General features: G+C 41.5%; 2 protein-coding genes and 1 long non-coding RNA gene across 5 annotated transcripts; 1 reads left to right on the forward strand and 2 right to left on the reverse strand.

Moving 5' to 3' along the window:
* Nucleotides 1–2,994: 2,994 nt before the first annotated feature.
* LOC121895893 (60S ribosomal protein L22) lies at nt 2,995–8,644 on the reverse strand. Of its 2 annotated transcripts, none has more exons than XM_042409426.1 (4): nt 8,540–8,644; nt 7,704–7,814; nt 7,103–7,227; nt 2,995–3,189 (listed from the first exon to the last, which is right to left on the reverse strand). In XM_042409426.1, exons 1-4 carry the CDS (start codon nt 8,549–8,551, stop codon nt 3,045–3,047), a joined length of 393 nt encoding a protein of 130 aa, XP_042265360.1. In that variant the 5' UTR covers nt 8,552–8,644; the 3' UTR covers nt 2,995–3,044. The 2 variants fall into 2 exon arrangements, with proteins under 2 accessions (XP_042265360.1, XP_042265361.1); XM_042409427.1 differs by having other exon boundaries at nt 7,704–7,811; nt 8,540–8,632.
* Nucleotides 7,790–14,650, forward strand: LOC121895894. Its single transcript, XR_006095859.1, has 2 exons — nt 7,790–7,872; nt 13,031–14,650. It is a non-coding gene; the product is annotated as an uncharacterized LOC121895894 (long non-coding RNA).
* icmt (isoprenylcysteine carboxyl methyltransferase) lies at nt 13,986–19,339 on the reverse strand. Of its 2 annotated transcripts, XM_042409425.1 has the most exons (6): nt 19,260–19,266; nt 19,074–19,159; nt 18,322–18,410; nt 17,477–17,646; nt 16,132–16,349; nt 13,986–15,444 (listed from the first exon to the last, which is right to left on the reverse strand). In XM_042409425.1, the coding sequence occupies exons 4-6, from the start codon at nt 17,640–17,642 to the stop codon at nt 15,265–15,267; spliced, it is 564 nt and encodes a 187-aa protein (XP_042265359.1). In that variant the 5' UTR covers nt 17,643–17,646; nt 18,322–18,410; nt 19,074–19,159; nt 19,260–19,266; the 3' UTR covers nt 13,986–15,264. The 2 variants fall into 2 exon arrangements, with proteins under 2 accessions (XP_042265359.1, XP_042265357.1); XM_042409423.1 differs by having other exon boundaries at nt 19,074–19,339.
* Nucleotides 19,340–20,709: the final 1,370 nt, after the last annotated feature.

Consider the following 20,709-nt stretch of genomic DNA (forward strand, 5'->3'; position numbering starts at 1 on the left):
TAACATCCACAGTCCTCATTTAAAGGTTGATGTGGAGCTTGTTGTGGAGTTTTCCATCTTTAGGGGTTACAGGTTGGGGTTACTCTGGGTCAAGTCTGGACTGTAATTCTTAATCAGGAGGGAGACATCGTCTCTTCTCCTTGAGACTCCAGCTGTCTGTGATGTTTTGGGGAAAGCAGAAACCTCTCTGATAGAGGGTAAATCAGCGTTGCCATGGTTTCCAAGGTCGAGGGAGGCTTTCCTAGACGACACAGATAGGTGGAATGTCTGACAGTGACCTGAAGTGACACCAGTAAAACGCAGTTCCTTGTTTAGACCAATTAGACTAATTGTTCATATTGTGGGCTGATCTGCTGAGGTTAAAGACTCAGACAGAGACAGCATCTGAGCTGCAGATGACTTCGATGTTCCATCTTTCAGTTCTCCTTGATCAAGTACTTCAATAAACATTTTCAGCTTTAAGACATTAAAGGCTGGTGTTGGTTTTTCTCCACTGAGGTGCTGATCATCACTCCAAATATCCACAACAATCTGGCATCAGGAACAGGATTTCAACACAACAAAGACGCTGTAAGTGCAGAATTTCTATTATTATTGTGTCGTACCATGTCTGAATTGAACAAAAAGAAGTTAAAGGAGCAGATGGTTGAAAATCTTAATACATAGAGATGTTGAAAGTGATTAAGTGAGGCTGAGATAAGTTGGTTGCAGAGAGGAAAGGCTTTAACCCCTGCAGTGCCACAGAGTGGCTGTTGATGTCTGGGCTACGCTCGACACAGACGGACCCACCTGAGGTTTAAACTGTAGAAAAGACGTTTTCAGGGTAGTGCAAAGAGGCCTGCTTCATTTAAATCAAGAACAGGGATCATCTACTCCACGTCCTTTGAGAAATGTTGAGTCTCAGGATTCCAGATCTCAGAGTCCAGGCGCCGATAGTTTTAAAAGTGTGTTCACAAGATGAAGAGCTGGCTTCAGACTGCTGCTACTGTACCAAGGACAGAAGTGTGAAAAGAACTTTGATGCTGCAGAAGATGTTGTTGAAATCTGTTTGTGTGTGAAAACGGGCAACAAAACGTCCAAAGCAGCAAGTAGAACAGAATCTACAAACAAATTCATCAACTCACCTGAAGTTAAGAGGAAGACTACCTGTGTTTCAGTAGAAAATAAAAGTAGCGATTCAGAACTGAAAGGTCAGTCTGTCATTGATAAGCGTGACGAAGCAAACACACACACACACCCACAGAGACACAACACAAAGCAACGTTCTCCCCACATTCAGCTGCTGGAACTGCTGGTGGACTGAAAGGACGGACTTCTGTTTCCATTTTCTTCCCTCATGAATGAGTGGACCAGTGGTGTCTGACTGTATGATAGAGATAAACTTCAGGTCACTGAATTCAATGTTAACCCTGACGCTGGTAACCCATCATAGGATACAGCGTAGGATACATGAAGGACTGTGTGACTGTGTGGTTGACTGTTGTGACTGTATTTATGATGAGTTGAGAGCAGCAGTGTGTTAAATGTGTGACAGTGTGTCATCTGCTGATGTTGGAAGCAAAGTTTCAAACAAGAGCTTTAGAAATGATGAAAGTTAACGGCATGGTGATAATTTAGAGGACATTTCAGAAGATATCATGTATGGTTAGTTGTGCAAAACACCAAACGACAGCTGCCTCTCCACGAGCTCTGCTGACCATTTTAACAGAAGTCAGGGTGCCGTTGCAACTTATCCACAACTGTCAACTATAAATCCCTTTTCAGCTGCTAATATGACCAAACTAGTTCACTACGACAGACGAAGAGTTTCTATTAGCCACAGCTGTAGACGGGCAGAGAGGACAGGATGAAGCAGAGAATAGAGAGAGAGAGGAACAGGTACAGAGAGAGAGGAGAGAGAGAATTAAGCAGGAAAAGAAGGACAGAGCTGATGAAGAAAGAGCTAGGAAATCTGCAGAACTAGAGAGGAAAGCTAATTTGTTGCTCAACCAGGAGAAAGAGCAGAAAAGGAAAGAGAGGAAGGAAAGGCAGTCAGCCGTCATAGAGACAGACACAGAGGACGGCAGCGGGGACAGAACTCTTCCTCGAGTTAGTCCTATCAAGTAGATATCTGACATATTTCCCTCTTTGTTTCCCTGTTGAGCTGCAGTAACAGAAAGAAGAACTTTGGCACTAAAAAGATTAACACTGAACATCTAATCTGTATCTTTGATTCATTTGAACACTGAAGCTTCATATTAGCTTCTGATCAACTTTAAGATGTATTTTTGCACAGGAGGACTTCATTAGTAAGGTCATTATGAAGGATCTTCTAATGGTCAGTATGATTACAGCAAGAAAAACAGCTTTGATGTTCATTAAGGCTCCTGACTGATGGTTTAAGACAGACTTTATGAACTCGTCCTTTAAGAGGAACCTCTTAGTTAGAAAGTTCAGGTGACTTTGGAGGACTCCTGGTGGTGGATCAGACTCTCTGTTAATACAGATCCTGGTCTGATGTGGTCTTTGTTCTATTTCTACTGAAAGCATAAAAAGCTCTTACAGATCAGAGACTGTGTGAAACTCTGGAGTCTACATGATGTAGTCTGTTTTTAATCTGGACCTGGTCTCATGATACTTCAGTGGAAAATGATCACTTATGACTGAAGATGGATTTTAAACTGCTTTAACACTTTTTCACAACTATAAGTTGTGCAAAAACAGAGAATGTGTCTCTGAAGACGACGTCACTGTACAAACGTCATTAAAGTTCATTCAGAATGAAACAACAGACTGCTGAAGACTCAGGTCACCATCACACGCTGCTACTCCTGAACGCAGCCTGTGATGATGGTCCTTGTGCGTTTCCTGTCATCTTCAACATGTTTAGAAACCAGTGGTGATAAACGTGATGCTCCACGTTCATTAACACCACAACGTTACGTTTCTCCTGCTCACTGATGACACCCTGGAGGTTTATGTGTCCTGTGACAAGAACCCAAACAACTCACGCTGGACTGTAAACAACATTTATTTAAATGTACAAAATCAGATGAAGTGTGAATTTAATCCTCATCTTCCTCCTCCTCTTCATCCTGGTTGATCTGGAAGTAGCGGAGCTCGTAGCTCTCCTTGGTGTTGGCCACGACGCGCAGCCAGTCACGAAGATTGTTCTTCTTCAGGTACTTCTTGGTCAGATACTTCAGGTATCTGCAGAGCAGGAGACAAAACACTTTATTAACTTTGATTCATTCACAGTGAGAGGAAGCTCCTCCTCTTCAGGGTTACGTCACATTCACACCTGGGAGCTGCCCAGTACAACCAGTATGACCAGCTGCCACTGAGCAGCAGTTGGTTTAAGGACGTATTGAGACCAGATCAGGCGGGGTGGTGTTCAGCTGCAGGGTGGTGGGGGGGAGGGGGTTGTGGGTGTGTTTATTTGTGCTCTAGAACGTAACCGCTGTGAAACAATTAAAATAACATTTTATTGATCTGATTCACCAGCTTCCTCACTACCAGCGCTCCTCTTCATTCACTCTCTAGCTCGCTCAACCACAGCTGCTCTCTCTCTCTCTCTCTCTCTCGAGTGGAGAAGCCGACAACAAAGTCTAACTTTACTTTTAACGTTATCATATGAGGAGAAATGTCCTCTCTTTGTCCTCCCTCAGCAGAGTTTACTGATCAGTCTGATCGACAGCTGTGATTGGCTGCTGCAGCCTTCAGCTGCAGTGACGTCAGGTTGCGTTTCTCCAAAAGTTGACTGTGACTCAACTTTCCGGCCACAGTCCGGTGCGGCGCCGCAGCAGCCAAAACGCATAATTCCCATTGAAATGAATGGGAGAACTGGTGTTTTCACTGCACCGCCTGATTAGGTGTGAATACGGCCCGAGAGCCTCGATTCATCCTGATGGTCACAAGTTCACTGCTCATCAATCACTAGTCCTCACCCAATCACAATCAGTCTGACCAGCAGACACTGAGGATCAGTTCAAACTTTCATTACTGAACAACAACATCAAATATAACAAAGTCCCATCAAACTGATACTGAAACTCATGTTCAAACAGTAGAAAACAACGACCACAGTCTGTCATTCATAGAAAGTCTCTAAAAAGTCTCCAAATATTTTCACTTTTCATATCTTTAGTTGTCAGTGATCTCCAGCTCTTACTACACTTACTTTCTAATCATTTAACCAGCAAACTGCAACCTGAACGTCTGTCTTTACACCAACTAACACTTATTATCATGATTGATTCATCCATCTATCAGTATAGATCAATATATAGATTATCCTGAAATAATATGAAATGTCACATTTAAATGTAAAGATATTAAAAAGACTAAATCTGATGGACAAGTGCTGTTTACACTAAAGTTAGTCGACTTTATAAGTAAAGTGATGAGTGTTTGATGACCGACTCAACGTGTCCACATATAGAGAACACAGGACGGTGTTATTACATTAAACAGACATGACATCACCTGTAGTGTCTGATTAGTAATCAATAATAAAATGTAACAACATCTCAAAGTAATTATGAATCAAATAACACTAAATAATGACTTCATTTAAAGCTGTGGAGCTCCAGTCTGTAGTAGAGTGTAGAGTGTTATTATAACACAGTAAACAGACGAGACGTGTTTCATATTAAACAGTTTGTCAATGTATAAATCAATAAATAAATCTATAAATCTATATGATGGACTCCAGTCTGACATGTTTTATATAAATTAATCTGCAGAGCTGATCTACATGATGGCTGACGTGTTGTTGACTGTAGCTAACATCAGTCCAGCTGCTGGAAACAGCTGCTCAGCTGGAACAGCTGTATGAAGACAGCAGGATGTGTTTATCCTCAGAGCAGAGGTTCATTTATTTATGACTGACTGATGCAGACTTGATTTATTTGATATGAATCTAATTGGGCTGGACGAATAATCACATTTCATTTTCAATCATAATTTTGGCTTTTAACAATTATGAAAACAAGATAATTGAGATAAAATGATTATTGTGCCGCATTCTGTTTCACAACGAGGCTCTTATTCTGTCTTGTGTTATAAATCCAGCGCACCCCTTTCCTCCCGCCCTCCCCAGAGACCCAAACTCTCTCTTACTGGGAATCCACACTGGGGATCGGTGAGTCAGCTCGCTCTGTCTGTTCAATCCACACTGACTGACCTGCGTTCAGCGTCGGTCAGCTGCTTCACCAGCTGACTGACAGGCAGAAACTTACTGAACCACAATAGTTTTCACGTCCAAATCCAGTGTTTGTATTGATTGATTCATTGATTTTATGTCCCCGCCCACCGTAGTGAGTGAATGGGAGCTGATCAATCAACAGATACTGTTGATAAGTGTTAATACTCTTTAGTTACAGTTCCATCATTTCTCCTCACACGGTTTCAAATAAATAATGTTTAAGGCCCAAAGACATTAAACTCTGAAATATTTCACAAAAATACAAAGATTTATTAAAAACTTTAGAAAAATTAATCCAAATTCAGTTTTATGTAACAGAACTGTTTTTCCTTCTTTTCTACTCGGAGTGGGAATCTTTGGGAATCTCATGATTCCATTCAATTCTGATTCTTGGTGTCTGATTCAATTTTCAATTGAATGAATAGGAAATGCTGCTCTAGTCTCCAAACCCTTCACTGGTGTCCTCAGTCCACTGACACACAACAGGAAACATGTATTTATTATAAAAAGTTAACTGCATTAATGAATGAATGAACTGATTTTAAAGCATCATCTATGAGAATAACAACAACGAGAGGAGGTGGAGTACTCTGAGCTCCGAGTTATTTTATTACTGCTCCGCTCTGCTAACGTTAGCGTCTGAGTGACGACAGAGAAAGTTGACAGTTTACTTCATGTTCATCTCACAAAGGTCATTATTTAGTCATTAAATTAAAACACGCTGGTAACTGCTGCCTTTTGTGAAGATGAACTCTATCATGTGCTGTAGACTGTCCGGGTGCTGCTCTGCTCTGATCTGATCTTGAGTTTCACCTTTTTCGTTCTGTCAACATCACGTTAAAACCAACATTTAGAAAATCAATTTATAACATTTGTGAATTGATTCTGAATTGTTCACATCTGCATCAGGATGCATCTAAGAAGAGAGAGAGATGTGTGCATGTGTGTGAGTGCGCTGACACCGGTCTGCAGCACACACAGACACGGGGGCAAACCAGAGGATGACTGCTGCTGAGAACCAGAACCAGAACCAGAACCAGAGCCAGAACCAGAGCAACCTGCCTGCCATCCGGAGAGAAACACACTGAGAGCAGGCAGAGAGTGAGAGAGTTTCTGAGAGCGGCTCCGTGTGTTTACGGCAGAGAGCAGCAGGGAGGACAGACGTCTCACTCTGCTGCTGTTTCTGCTGACGGAGCAGAAACTTTAGTTCATAATTGTAGCGTCCGCCGTCTGACTAAGTATTGATAAGACGCAGTAATTTACAAATTAGAGTTTTTTATTTGATGAACATGAGCGCTGATACACGAAAAACAAACTAAATGGTTTTTATCTCTTATTAAAAAAAGCAATGAGTGTATGTCTGAACACCTCCAACACCGTTAACACCTTTACACACGTTTAGCTCACCCCCCACCGCCAGCCCTAACAACACACACACACGCACACACGCACACACGCACGCACACACACACACACACACACACAGCTCTCCCCATCAGTTCTCTCCTTTAGTATCTATTCCTTTCTTCCTCTTCCTCATGTAACCAGGGACGGTGGATTTCCTGCTGGCTACTGTGCACCCTGCACTGTATACTGGTAAAGTTAAAATAATGAAAGTTTGTGTCAGCAGTTAAAGACAACAACATGTTATGTAGCCCTGAAGTTAACTACACTGTTAGCGCTGCTGAGTCACAATCATCACCTGTCAGTCAAACGTATATCAAACCTGTGACTGCTACAGCTCATTTCTTTTAGAAAAATGAGGATTTTCCAGTCAATATGATCTCACAAGCAAGCAGACATTCAAGAAATACCTTCAGGTAACATCTGGTAGCAGCGTACTCTGATGTTGAAATGTGTGTCTGCTACACAGATATGTTTAACGGTTGGCAGGTGTGTGAACTGTGAGCGTCTTACCTTTTAGAGAAGGGCACTTCAGAGGACACGGTGATCTTGCTCTTGCTCCTCTCGATAGAGACGACACCGCCACCCAGGTTGCCAGCTTTCCCGTTCACCTTGATGCGCTCCTGAAGGAACTGCTCCTGGATCCAGAACAACACCAGACGTCACACACACACACACCACTGACAGTCATCACACACTGTTCAATATCTGTTTATGGCAAATACCTCATTAAATATACACTCAACAGTCCGGAAATAAGAGCGCTGAATATATTTGACAGAAACACATCAGAGGTTTCATCTCATTTACTGCAAAACACATAAACTTTATATTTTACATTCAAAACATACAACGGTTTTACATTTGAATGTGTTCAATGTGCAAACTTGACTTGTAGAGACTTAATTATGTTATGTAATGTATCACAGTAGACATAGTTTCTTATATTTGTTGTCAGTTATGTTGGTATTAAACTTGAATGCAGTGCAGACTTGTGTAAAATCGTTCCAACTCAAACTTCAGTTCATTTCTGCATGTGGAAACTTGATTCATGTTCAAGAGAGTCAAACACAATGAGATGTGATAGAAACCACCCGGTGAGTGGTGGACTTACAAAGTTGGCAGCGTCCATGATGCCATCTTCAACAGGATGGGTGCAGTCCAGTGTGAATTTCAGGACCTGCTTCTTCTTCTTACCACCTTTGCCGGTGTTCTGCTTCTTCTGCTGAAAATATAACAGTAGAAAACACTGACTGGACAGATGCTACAGCAACACAATGACTGTGAGTCCATGTTTACTTCTGGTGGAAACTAAACTCTGCTTGTTGACAAATGCACAGACTTCACAAAACATTAAACCTTTAAAATAAAAAACATTTTTTTTGATTCGGGAACAATGTTTTCAGCTGGAGTTGGTTCACTGGGTATTTTATCGAGGAAACTCGGATAGAAACTGTTAAAAAATGCTACGAGACTACAGAAAGTGACGAATGATCCATTTATTGTTCACGTTTCGTCCTCTGAAGGCACGATGGTTTACCAATAAGAGACACACAGTCCGTCAGATATCACGTCCCGGTGTCCGGGCTAAAACACGTTAAACGGGGCAAGCTAACTACACCGTCACATTGGACATGTATCGATTATGCAGCTAGTTAAACATAAAGTGCTGTCATGCAGACTCCACACAGGCTGGCTGAGCCACAACGTGGTGTTTCAGTCCTACCGACGTTTTCCAGCCCGCTAACGTTAGCCGAGAGGCGGCCATAGGCCACAAACACTCCGCTACATGTGAGCTCATTAAAAACACTTCTAAACCCGACCCCGACCCCTGTATCCCGACCAGGACTGTTTCAACATGACTGCTGTTACACCCTGCTCGTTTTCTCTGGCTTTCACAAAGGAAAATATACAGTTTGAGTGCATTTATCGACACGCGATTTTACTTACAATAGGCGCCATGGCGGAGAAGCTAGCAGAAAGGAAGAGCGAGCTGTGCGCATGCGTCACATTTGGCTGTACAAATCAAACACCAATATCATCGATTGAATCCGCGGATCTGATCTGAGATCGATTAACAAGTTGTGGGGTTTTTTACCACTTCAAAACATAAAAACACACAATACAAAACCCTGAAAACGATTTAAACAGCAGAGTAGAAAATAAAGTAACGATGCTACCTGGAGGATTAGACACGTGTCAAACAGGCCTCTGTACAGGCTGCATACAGTTAGTGTCACACATAAGGTTTGAAAAACCTTTTGATAATAGAAGATTTAATATTTCAAGTCCTTTCAGAAACCTTGCATCTATGTAGGCTACTGTATGTAGTGTTTGACTAATTAATGGAGGAGCCTTGTGTGGTAATTTGATTAACCACATTAATTTAGGAATATAGAAAATGAAATGAAATGTAGTTTTGTCAAACCAGAATGATGTTTTTTAATGTTTTCTGTTAGTTTTCTACGGTCCCTGCTGCTATGTATTTATACAGATGAATATTTACTGATATCTCAGACTCAACACTTCCTTTTTTTCCCTGAAGCTTCTCTGAAGACACTTTGACCTCTGGCAGAAGGTTGAGGGACTGCTCCTCACGCTGCCTCAGCTCTCCTGTCTGGAGGACTTGACTGACCTGGTTCAGGTCCAGATCTTCACTCTCTTCTTCCACTTGAATGAGCTCCTGGTTCTCTGACAGTCTTTCAGCTTGACTTCATCTCAGCCTCAAGCTCCATCAACAGGCATCGTTCTGTTTTCAGCCTGGAGCTCAGGTTCATACCTCAGGTGGAGCTCACCGTACGAAGCCGTCTCAGCCAGCTGTCTCAATGTCCTCCAGCTGTTGGAGCAGAGTCACCTGGGGTCCATCTCAGAAAGCAGTTTAACAAACTCTGAGTTGATGAACCTGAGATGAAACTTCATTTCCAGAACAGCTGATCAGAGTTTGTTCACTCTGAGTTAAGCTCATGTGTGATGAATGAAAACAGCCATCGTCAATAGAGCTTGATACTATGAGTCACCATGGTAACAGGTAAATAAAAGGCAGAGCCTCCATTTGAATCCAGTGGATGTAGAGATATTAATGCATGTGTATGCAGACGATGCACATTTATCTTTAAATAAAGAGCCTGAGTCAGAGTGGGAAACGTGTCAATAAGTTAACACAATAAAGTTTTATTCATTGTCCATTAATTCATCATTTATCAGATTTACATTTCATTCATGATGATAAAGTGGAATCTGACTGTGTATCAGGCTGCAGCTACATTACATTTAAATATATTTGTTCAGCTTTAATCTGACAAAACACAGGAAGCAGCAACTGAAGATGAGAAATATAGTTAAAGATGTAAAACATATATAGATCAAAGACACAGAGACGTGACTGTAGCTCACAGTCTGATCAGTAATAATGTGTTTAATGATTTGCACTTAAAAAAGATATCAAGGTTAAAAAAAGTTTTAGACGTCTATTTGTATCTCATTTCAACATCATTCAGTGACTTTTATTTCAGCTGCTTCAACAGATGCAGTAAATTAAAACTTTGTCACTGAAATGTTGTTAAAACACGTTCAGTTTATGCTCCTTATTTAAAAATCTCACTTTCAAATTACGTTCTGCAGCTGCACCAGGATCCTGCTCACTCAGCATATTAACATATAAGCTACAATATTATAGGAATGATGATCCATCAGTGGACCAATCACATCATGAGTGATAGAGATAATTATTGATTGATCCCATGTGTCTAAAATAAATACTGTTTTGTTTTATTTATTTAAACTGAGATTACAGATTATGTGCAGTAAAGATTTGAGGTCAGCAGCTTCTCTAACAAACTGAGTCTCAGTGTTACAACAGAAGGACGTGAAGATGAATTCATGCTGCAAAAACAACTGTTCAAAGAAACAGATGACTGATGCACATAGAAGTAGTAACTGTATAAAGTCCTGAGTAACAAACTATTATCCAACCAGGATTTAGATTCTGACAGACAGTAAACCTCCACTAATGAACCAGCTTTAATATGACTGGACAGAGAGAAACTCAGGAGGAAAACCTGCCAGTGAACAGGTTAGCTTCACAGAGTCAGTTACCATGGTAACTGAGCCAAAGTTTCCCTCATCTCAGGGTGAACAAACTCAGAGTTTTCACTAAACCAGCTTTGTGGAGTTCAGCCCCGCTCTGTGTCGCAGTAGAGAACCAGAGCCGGTCAGAACCGTAGCTTCACCTGGGACGGTTCTGTTCCTCCACGTCATCCATCACAATCACATGACTTGTGAGGAACTGTCATTTACGTATATCACAGTTTTTTATGGGGTTGTTTGTTGTGGGAAATCTTCAGGTCACCCACAACTTAAAACTTATAGAGAAAGACTCAAAAAATACAGTTGAAGCTGAGTTCAGAGTGAACAAGTTTACTGTGAATAAAGAGCAAGACAACACAACCCGAGGATTAAAAACCTAATGCAAAATCATAAAACATGATCTTATAAACTTCTCATAACCCTCATATTGTGGAGCCTATTCTCTAGACTCAACCTCATATTTAAATCATATTCAAAACTATTTGGTTTGATGCTTTGGTAATAATCCAAGTATGATTTATCTTAATAAAACTGTCTCAGCATCTTCCATCTTTCTCTAAATAAAACCAGGCCTATTGATTACTGATTAGTCTTCTCTTTAACTTCCTGGAACTGTCTCTTACTGACATCATGTTATCTTTGTACACTCACCGGCACATGCGTCTGATCATGGGAAGGCAGAATAATGATGATGTTAAACATACTGTAACAGTAGTACAAGTACAGAAGAGTGATGCAATCTGCAGACAGACTCAGTAATGTTCATTTCTCAGCAGTATTTATCTAATATTTGCTACCATTACTGACTGTAAGCTGCTAGTCGTATCAGACCAGGTGAGAGTGTGTCCAGGTGATGTTTTATCGCTTATCAACTCAACATTTTCAGATTGTTTTGTTTCATCTTTAAAAAGTTACATAATCTAGCTTTAAGATTTCAACTTGTGTCGTCTGGAACAACATCAGGTGACTTATTTAAACCTGCTTTAATATTTATTTATCCTGAAAATAAACCTGATTTACTGAAGTAAACCTGACTCAGCTGATAATCCAGCTTCATCAGACACCACGCAGGACTTTATTAGAGAAATACAAAAGGCATCTTTTATAACTTCATCTCTTCCTCTGTGTGACAAAATAATTATGTTGTTTGCTTTTTCATACTGCGACAAAAATGTGATCATTTTTCAGTCATGACTGTAATGACATGTAATCTGTTTGTCCCCATGTTCACTTTATTAATATCAGACATCACTCCTGCATGATGGGAGATATGAAGACAAATCTTTTACAATAATTGTTTTGATTTTATTTGACACAAGTGCTGCTTTGTGAATAGACGCACAGTAACGAGCCGACAGTTTTCAGTCAGTGACGTGTGTTTAATACAGGCTGAAGATAAACAGAAGTCTATACACGCTGCAGCAGTCAGCTCATACAACGGCCTCATGATCGAACCCTGTACAGTGCACTTCACACAGATGCTACAAGTGTGTCACTTTAAACTCATCCCCAAACACACACACACACACACACACACACACACACACACACACACACACACACACACACACACACACACACACACACACACACACACACACACACACGCACACACACACACACACACTGTAACTGCATTACAAAAGTCCCGTATTCAGCAGATTGTGCCATTGGTCAACATTAAAGCATAAAGACCAATAAATAAATAAAATTTAAAAATTCACATATCCTTGGTTGAATATCTTCAGTTTCCAAGCGAGTCCTGAGTGTTAGAGTCAGTATTGATGAAGAGGTTGTTTACTTGTTTACTTCAGACCATGTAGTGATCAGTGCTGGATATTGTTTAGTATTTGTGTCAATATCAGTCTCAGTAGAAATAACAAAATATTTGTTTGATTTGAGCAACATGTTTCTCCACATTTATCAAATGAAGCCAAACGTTGTCTGTACATATTTCAGACATATGAAAACTCTAATTATAATAATGATCAAATAATGATCTAAATCTGCAACTGTCCTAAAGAATAAGTAAAGAAAGATGTAAACATTCATTCTTGTTAGTGTCACATGTGGGTCAGTACCAACACAGGACTGTTAGCTAGTCCTAGTAGCTAGTCCTGTTAGCGCTAACAGGTTAGCATACAGTATTTTAAATGACAGTAACAGTCAGAGGCTGCAGCTTCAGCATACATGAACTCATGTTAATAGACTTACTGTAGTTTACATCATACAGACTGATGTTACGTCAGTGAGGTTTGAAGTGGTGACACAGTGAAACACTGTGAGTGAAGTCAACCAGCTAAACCTTTAGCATTCAGGTACAAACATGCTAATCGCTTTATGTTTTTATTGCAGCTGTGACGACTCAACATCCTTCCTGACACGTCATCTTAATGTCTGAACGTCCGTCCAATCACAGCTTCCACCTCTAACTCTTCACTGATGATGATGATGATAGGCCTGATGAAGGTGAGCAGGTGCCATGCTCTAACACTAACACACGCTGTTTTCAGTGACTACTTGGAAAAGTCTTTATCTAATAACACAATGTTAGTTTTCATGATCTGTAGATTTGTAATGATTCATTTCGGACTGTTAATTTCAAGTGTATTCATCCCGTCATGGAAACATTAAAAACTGTGACAGCTACGGAAGCCCGGCAGGCGTCATGGAGGAAAAAAACAAACAAAAAAATTGTGTGAACAAATAAATAAATAGTGCACTCAAATTAATATTTTCTGCTCTCAAATGAACATTAATTAGTTAATTTTTGCTCTTGAATGAATCGTTTGTCGACACAGATGAACAGAACATGTTAGTTGAGGGTTTAAGAACAGCAGCAGCTGTTCAGACTGTAAAGCTCTGAGATAAATCTGCCCTATATCTTATTATAAATATCATATTCTGGGATATATTGATAACAAATGACTTTTTCTATTTGTTTATATACAAGTTGACCAATGGCACAATCTCCCCAAAGCATGTTGTATTTTTACACATCCTGAAGAAGAAGAAGCTTTGACCTGCGTCAACACACACAGACACACTCGTCATGCTCTACAGTGGCCACTAGAGGTCAGACGCTCCACACGGTACCTTTAAACATCCTACAGAGCGTCTTCGCTGACTATCAGACTGATCTGTCCGACACACAGTGGGGATCAGGGTCTGCAGAGAGAGAGCAGCCTCTCTCCGACCCTTCACCGACACTCTTCCGTCATTTGGTTGGTTTCTAGCACAAAGTGAGTATGAAAGATGAAGAGGAGGATGATGAACTCATGCTGATGGAAACGACAGGACAGAAACAAACTGATGGAGAGACACTTTTAATGATCTATTTTGTCACATTCCTGTGTGCAGAAATGTGACCAAATAAATTAAATATAAAATATTTCACCAGAGACGATCAATTCAACCATTCCAAAAAACACCTGAAAGTTAAGTTTCATCCAAACTGAAGGTGGGACTAGTGGCTGAAGGACTTTAGCCTGAGTGGATTACAGTGTTAAGACGTTAGAGCAGCCCAGTACTGACCAGTATATTCAGTCTCTGTCTACCAGTAGATGATGGAGCTCCCCAACAACGACTCGACCCTCTTAAAAACTTCAATATTTTGGTGGATAAAGTTCTAAATGAAAGCGTTTTATGACCTGTTGTTCCTTCCTCGTGGTCTGGATGCTCTCAGTCAGCCTGTATTAAAGAGACTCTGCCTTCAGGAAGAATAAAGTAATGAGGGACACTTCAGAATCACTGTGACCGTGTATGTTCAGCTGTCATTGTTAAATATGCTACGTGTGTCTGAGCTTTGGAACTAAAGCAGGACGTGAAGCAGCGTCTTCAGCTCTGTCGTCGGTTTGAGAAGCTTCTACAATCATTTTGTTTTTAACCGTTTCTGTTGTGAATCCGAGATGACGACAGCTGTCGTCTTCTGCAAAGATACAGATGATGTGAATGAATTCATTTCCAAAGAAAGACCTGATCCACATGGACCAGATCCACATCACTGTTCCTGCACATTTCACACAGCCATCAGATCATGTGGACCCTGTTCTGCCTCAAGGTTTGTAGATACAGAGTGGAGGGTGAAGAGCTCTACTACAGGGGATGATTGTTTTCTATTTAACTGACAGACTTTAGTGAGAACTGGGGCTGATATTAACGACCATAATCACTCAAACACCTTCTGAACCTGGTGGACTTCCTGTGAAACTGAAACATCTCCAAACATTCGTTGTAACAACATCAAAGAAGCGTCATTTCAGTCTTCAGCGCAGGTCATCATGGTCAAAGCATGCAAACAGAAACAAGTGAGACAGATGGAGTGAGTGCTAGTGGGATACATGGAGCTCATTGGTCGTCTGGCCTTTCTAAGTGGACTATGGAGGTTGGTAGAAAAACAGCAGCCCAGCTGCTTCCGCTGCACCAGCTGTCATGGTCTCTGTCTGTGAGCTACAGGGCTCAGCCAGCTGCAGGGTCCCCCCCCATCCCCCCCCACTCCGGAGGGCAGCCATGGCTAATGCCTCACATCCACCAGGTCTGACCTGCTTCAGTGCTTTAAGTCTGTTAGGTCCAGCATCCAGCTCCTTGGTCTAGTTGACGCGGATTCCTGAGATGAAGGGTAGCCCAGTGGGAACCTTCTTCTTGTACTCCACATAGTCCTCTGCAAAGAAATGGATGAGGGACAGCTCCTCTTCCTCGATCCGCTCCCGGAAGAACCGCCAGCTGGCTATCGTGTATCCCAGTATACACACCGGGTTACACAGCAAGACCTGCAACAGAGACCAGTCATCAGTCATGTGGGACAGATATTAATACTGTTTACTGGATACATGACTCTGATCTTTGACTGGACTGAGTCTTTATGGAGAGAACGTCTCACCACCAGACTCACACATCTTTTAACACATCAGATTATTTCTAGATTAAAGCGTACAGATGTCCTGTATCCTCCTGTACTGTCACCATGAACTGAAGAAAAACATTGTTTGTAGAAAAGAAAAACATGATATACTGTACAAGTACTGCAGTACAAGTACTGCAGTACAAGTACTGCGTGGCTGCCTCCACTAGCAGCTGCTTATTGAACATGGCTGCCTCCACTGGCAGGGAGAACAGAAGCAGCTGCTTATTGAACATGAATCAAGTCTTTGATTCAATAATTCTTGTCTAACTCGCTGACTTTGATTCTAACAAACCATCAAAGCAGAGATCACACATTACAGTTAGGGAATAATATTTATAAAGCTCAGCATGATTTCTTTTGTAGTTTTCAGTAATAACTGTATTAACCAGGATCGGGTGACATGTAAACCTAAATTAACAGAATATAATGACATTAAACAAACTAAACAAAGTTCAACAAAACAGAGAAATCCAGCTTGCAGGTTATATTTCGTGGTATTTGTCAGGATGCATTAATATCATTCTGATTAAAGAGAAACACTGCTGTGTCAGACCTGGGTTCCTATGCTCCAGTAGAACCAGCCCACGTAGGAGGGGTGTCTGAAGTAGGAGTAGACTCCGTCGGTCACCAAGACGTGGCTCTGGGCCTTCTCATTTTGGACGATGTGGTTGAAGTTGGAGCCGGCCGTCAACATGGCTGCCTTGCGCAGGCCCTCGCCACACAGCACCATGAGCAGACCCACCAAGCTCAACCAGCTCAGCTGCTTCAGCTCTGAGAGAGACGACAGGACAGACACTGGTGATCCTACACATTCATCACCGTACGTCCAGACTAATGTGATGCAGGATCTGTGACGGGCCTCCGAATGAGAAGAGATGAGAGTGAGATGTGGTGGAACTTTAATCAACGTCAGGTTTGGACCTCTACTGGTCTCCTCTCACTGGTTTCCCTCCACAGCACGTGCACCACTTCCTGCTAACAATCCCACAATGCAATACGCTGCATAGTATAGATGCGAAAAATGACTGCTGTGCAACTCTACATCTGTCAGTGATGAGACGAAATGACGATGATCAGTAAACCCTCTGAGTTAACGACAGTCTTCATCATACAGAGAGTAATGAATGAAGGAGTGACGACAGTACAGCTGCTGCTAAGCAACGGTCAGATTTTTCAGCTGTGTCATCGTACGCACAGTAACAACAGGTCTGAAACTTTTACACAGTCTTGTCTCAAGATGACTGAACATCACTGTGATGGAGACAGACAGGTGATGGACATGGAGGACAGAGCAGAGCGACACCGTTGTCTTCACTGCTGAGTGTCAGCAAAGTCAACTAAACTGGTTTTGAACCTGATGCTGGTCCAACTTCCTCTGTGTGTGTGATCACTCATCAGCTGACAGCCAGTCAGCAGCCAATCCGACGCCACGCTTTGTGGTGCAGTTGGATTTTAGAACTGAACTGTGACCATGACTTTTTATTTTTATCTGGACGTAGCGACACGTAGCGACAAACCAAACATATGAGTGAGAAGTCTTGTTCCTGCAACTGCATTTATACGCCTTTTATTTTTACTCAAACGTAGTGTAACCATTACTGGGACCACTACAGGAAACTGCAGATGAACATTTAATATCCAGGAATTCACATTTTAGACACGACTGCTGACTTTCCCTGTAACACACTGATCATACAGAGTCCAGACATGTACGAGGTTTTGACCTCAGGCAGCAGCAGGGACATGTGTCAGGAACCTCATGGAGACGCATCATGTAGTCATTACACTATGAACTCATCCATGAGCTGGAAGTCACTTCAACAGGGTTTATACTGACAAATACACAACAGGTCTGAGTGGACTGAGCGCAGTGACAAAGAGAAACGTGACACACCAACCTGGAACTGTGAGCTTCTCCACAGTGAACTCCACCCATGATGAGACAGCAGCCAGGGTGTACTCCACACTGTGGTTGAGCAGGAACGAGTCCAGTGACAGACTACGAGGGTTAATGATGGCCGTCACCAGGTACTCAGAGTAATGGAAGAATGACAGCGAGCACATGTACCTGCAGAGACATGGTCACACTGTAACGGGCGTACTGGATCCTGTTCATACTGGATATTAAAAGATCCTTCAAATGTGCTTTCAATGGAAGTGATGGAGGATAAAATCCACAGTGTGTCCACACAGTCATTTAAAAGTCTGTGTGAAGCTTCTATTCAGCTTCATCAGTCTGAGTTAGTCATATCAAGTGGATATCTGACACATTTACAGTCTTTTTAGCATCAAATTCCCTCTTTGTGTTTCCTCGGACAGTGTTTCCCTGTTGAGCTGCAGGTGGAAGTATAGTAACAAAAAGAGGAACTTTTGCACTAAAAAGACTGTAACGTTGAAAGATATCTACTTGATTTGACTCATTTGGACGCTGAAGCTTCATATTAGCTTCAGATAAACTTTTAAATCCATTTTTTTGTCCTCCATCACTTCCATTGTAAGGTCATTATGAAGGGATCTTCTAATGGTCAGTATGAACAGGAGGAATGATTATGATAATTAACACTACTATGGGTTTCATTCAAATTTAATTCACTGATTCAACTGTAAAACAACATAAAAAGGTCAGATGGGTATATTATGGAGTGGGTGTTGTTTATAAGCACATTAATTAATTTCCACAGAGCAGCATCATGTTACTGATGCTATAAAATGACTAAATGAATGAATGAATATATTCACATACCAGCCAAAGTGTGTCCAGGTGGTTTCAGAGCAGCTTATAACTAAGCCACAGCCGAAAGTAACTCCCAGAAAGCAGGCTCTCACAGCAACCTGCAAGGCAGGACAGTCAGGTTATCCCGGGTCATCCCGGGTCAGACAGACACATAAACAAACTGACCCTCATTTCTCTCTAGTCAGCCCCGAGACCACCGGAAGTTACTGCGGACACCCCGTCACAACACTCACACATTTGAATTATGTATTGTCTGTTCATAAAGCCACACATCTTATATTTACATTATATGTAGGGATATATTTGTTAACTCGTCAAAGACCTCGAGTCATGTTATACAAACAGATTGGGGACCGACCAGGACAACAGTGAATTATCAGCCCTGTGGACTGGGCTTTGGCACTTCTTTCTACTAACAGAGTCATGAACACACACTAAACCGCAGTCAGGATTAAGCCCTGCAGCTTAGACGGTACCTGGCTCAGGTTTCTATCTTGAGCACATCAGCGCCGCTTCAGCTAATGAGCTTAAAACGGCAGCTATGTTAGCTAGCTAGGTGATTTAGTTAGCCAACATTAGCTGTGCAATATTTAAGTTTAAACGGCAAAGTTAAGTATGTCAGATTCCACAATTAGTTTCCATGTGGTGCATCAAATACTTTACTGCTCAACAGCGCTGAAACCTGTTTAAAGTTGCTCAAACTGAAGTATAATCTGGATCCAGCGAGGAAGTTAGCTAGCTGTTAGCTAACGTTAACTTACCTTGTACAGAGGTCCCCTGTATGTGATGAGCAAGAGGCCGTTGATAACCGCAATGTAGATAATAATGGCTATTTTCCCTGGAGTTTCTGTCAGATAATCAAAGACCCAGTCAAGATGTCCAAAGCAGGTTCTGATCAATGGGATTACGACCACGCTGAGCCCTAATATAAAGCTTTTTATACTTACTCTTCCTTCTAGCACCAACTTACTGCCTGCCATGATGGAAGCACTGCTTAAATAAATATCGCGAGAGAACAACGAGACTTCCATCTGGCATCGTGTTTTGATTTTGACAGCTTTTACTGTACATAAAGGAGACCAACATCCACAGTGTGTCCACACAGTCATTTAGTGCAAAAATGCATTTAAAACTTTATTTGAAGCTTATACGAGGCTTCAGCAGTCTGAGTTAGTCATAACAAGTGGATATCTGACACATTTACAATCTTTTTTTGGCACTAAAAAGACTGTAACGTTGAAAGATATCTACTTGATTTGACTCATTTGGACGCTGAAGCTTCATATTAGCTTCAGATAAACTTTTAAATACATTTTTGCACAGAAGGAGGACTGTGGATTTTGTCCTCCATCACTTCCATTGTAAGGTCATTATGAAGGGATCTTCTAATGGTCAGTATGAACAGGAGGAATGATTACAGCAAGAAAAACAGCTTTAATGTTCATTTTGGTTCATGACTGTTGTTGGCTGGACTGCGACAGCAGGGCAGGGCTGTAAATGCGACTGAGGCCCAGACCACCTCCAAATGTGGTCTGAGTGGCCCTGTTTACACCTGGTATTAACACGCGTCTCCACATGCATCTTGAATGATCACTTGTGATTGGATCTCACTTCCCTGCTCTATCTGCAAATAACCACGTACATCATTTCCATTTGCAAAGACTGAATTCGTTGTTGTTTTGACAACAACGGGGGTCCACTCCGTCCACAGCTGTGTGTTCAACTTGTTTGATAACAGGATAAACAAATATAAAATGCACTGTATCCCTCACAGAAATCAAATGCTGGTCCTATTGATTTGCTGTGGTGCTGCGTTGGAACATATATATATATATATATATATATATGTATGTAACAAACATAGGGGAGACCAGGGACAGTTGTAACACCTCGAATATTTCCAATCAGAAACAAGCTGTAGTGATTACACTCACTCTACACATGCTCAGTTAAATTGTCTTCCTGCTTACAAAAAAGGAGCCACATTTGAAACTTCCAGAGAAAATTACCAGCAAAAGTGTTTTTTTGAGGTATAACTTAAGATACTGTATTTTTTGGACATTGTCCTGAGATCAGATGTCTGGGAATCCAAACAAGTATTATTAGAATCACTGTTTTGTAAGTTAAAAATAGAAATGGCGAACACGTGTCAAACTCTATGGGCGGAGCGGGAACTTGAGGGCGGGGCCAGCGGGGGAAACACTACTGTGCATATTCAACGGGCCGTACAACACGGAAGCAAACCCAGAAGCTAGAAACTCTGCATGTAACATAGTTGGGAATTTTGTCACCAGAATGGATCAAATTCCTGACTTTGTCCAGCCAGAGTGTTTTCACTGACTAAACATAACGTGAATATATGGCGTCTCCTATCTTGATGGTAAGACGTACAAAAGC

This window comes from Thunnus maccoyii, chromosome 4, assembly GCF_910596095.1.
Source record: "Thunnus maccoyii chromosome 4, fThuMac1.1, whole genome shotgun sequence".
In the NCBI taxonomy this organism is placed as follows: Eukaryota; Metazoa; Chordata; class Actinopteri; order Scombriformes; family Scombridae; genus Thunnus; species Thunnus maccoyii.

Bases quoted from the DNA above. Each gene is read 5' to 3' on its own strand.
- LOC121895893 (XM_042409426.1), bottom strand. The intron at 7,228-7,703 runs GTAAGTCCACCA...TTCTGGATCCAG, and splicing joins TCATGGACGCTGCCAACTTT to GAGCAGTTCCTTCAGGAGCG. The intron at 3,190-7,102 runs GTAAGACGCTCA...CCTGCTCTGCAG, and splicing joins GAAGTGCCCTTCTCTAAAAG to ATACCTGAAGTATCTGACCA.
- icmt (XM_042409423.1), bottom strand. From the start codon at position 19,292: ATGGCAGGCAGTAAGTTGGTGCTAGAAGGAAGAGTAAGTATAAAAAGC. The intron at 17,647-18,321 runs GTATGTGAATAT...ATGTCTCTGCAG, and splicing joins ACCTGGACACACTTTGGCTG to GTACATGTGCTCGCTGTCAT. The intron at 15,445-16,131 runs GTCTGACACAGC...TCTCTGTTGCAG, and splicing joins ACTGGAGCATAGGAACCCAG to GTCTTGCTGTGTAACCCGGT.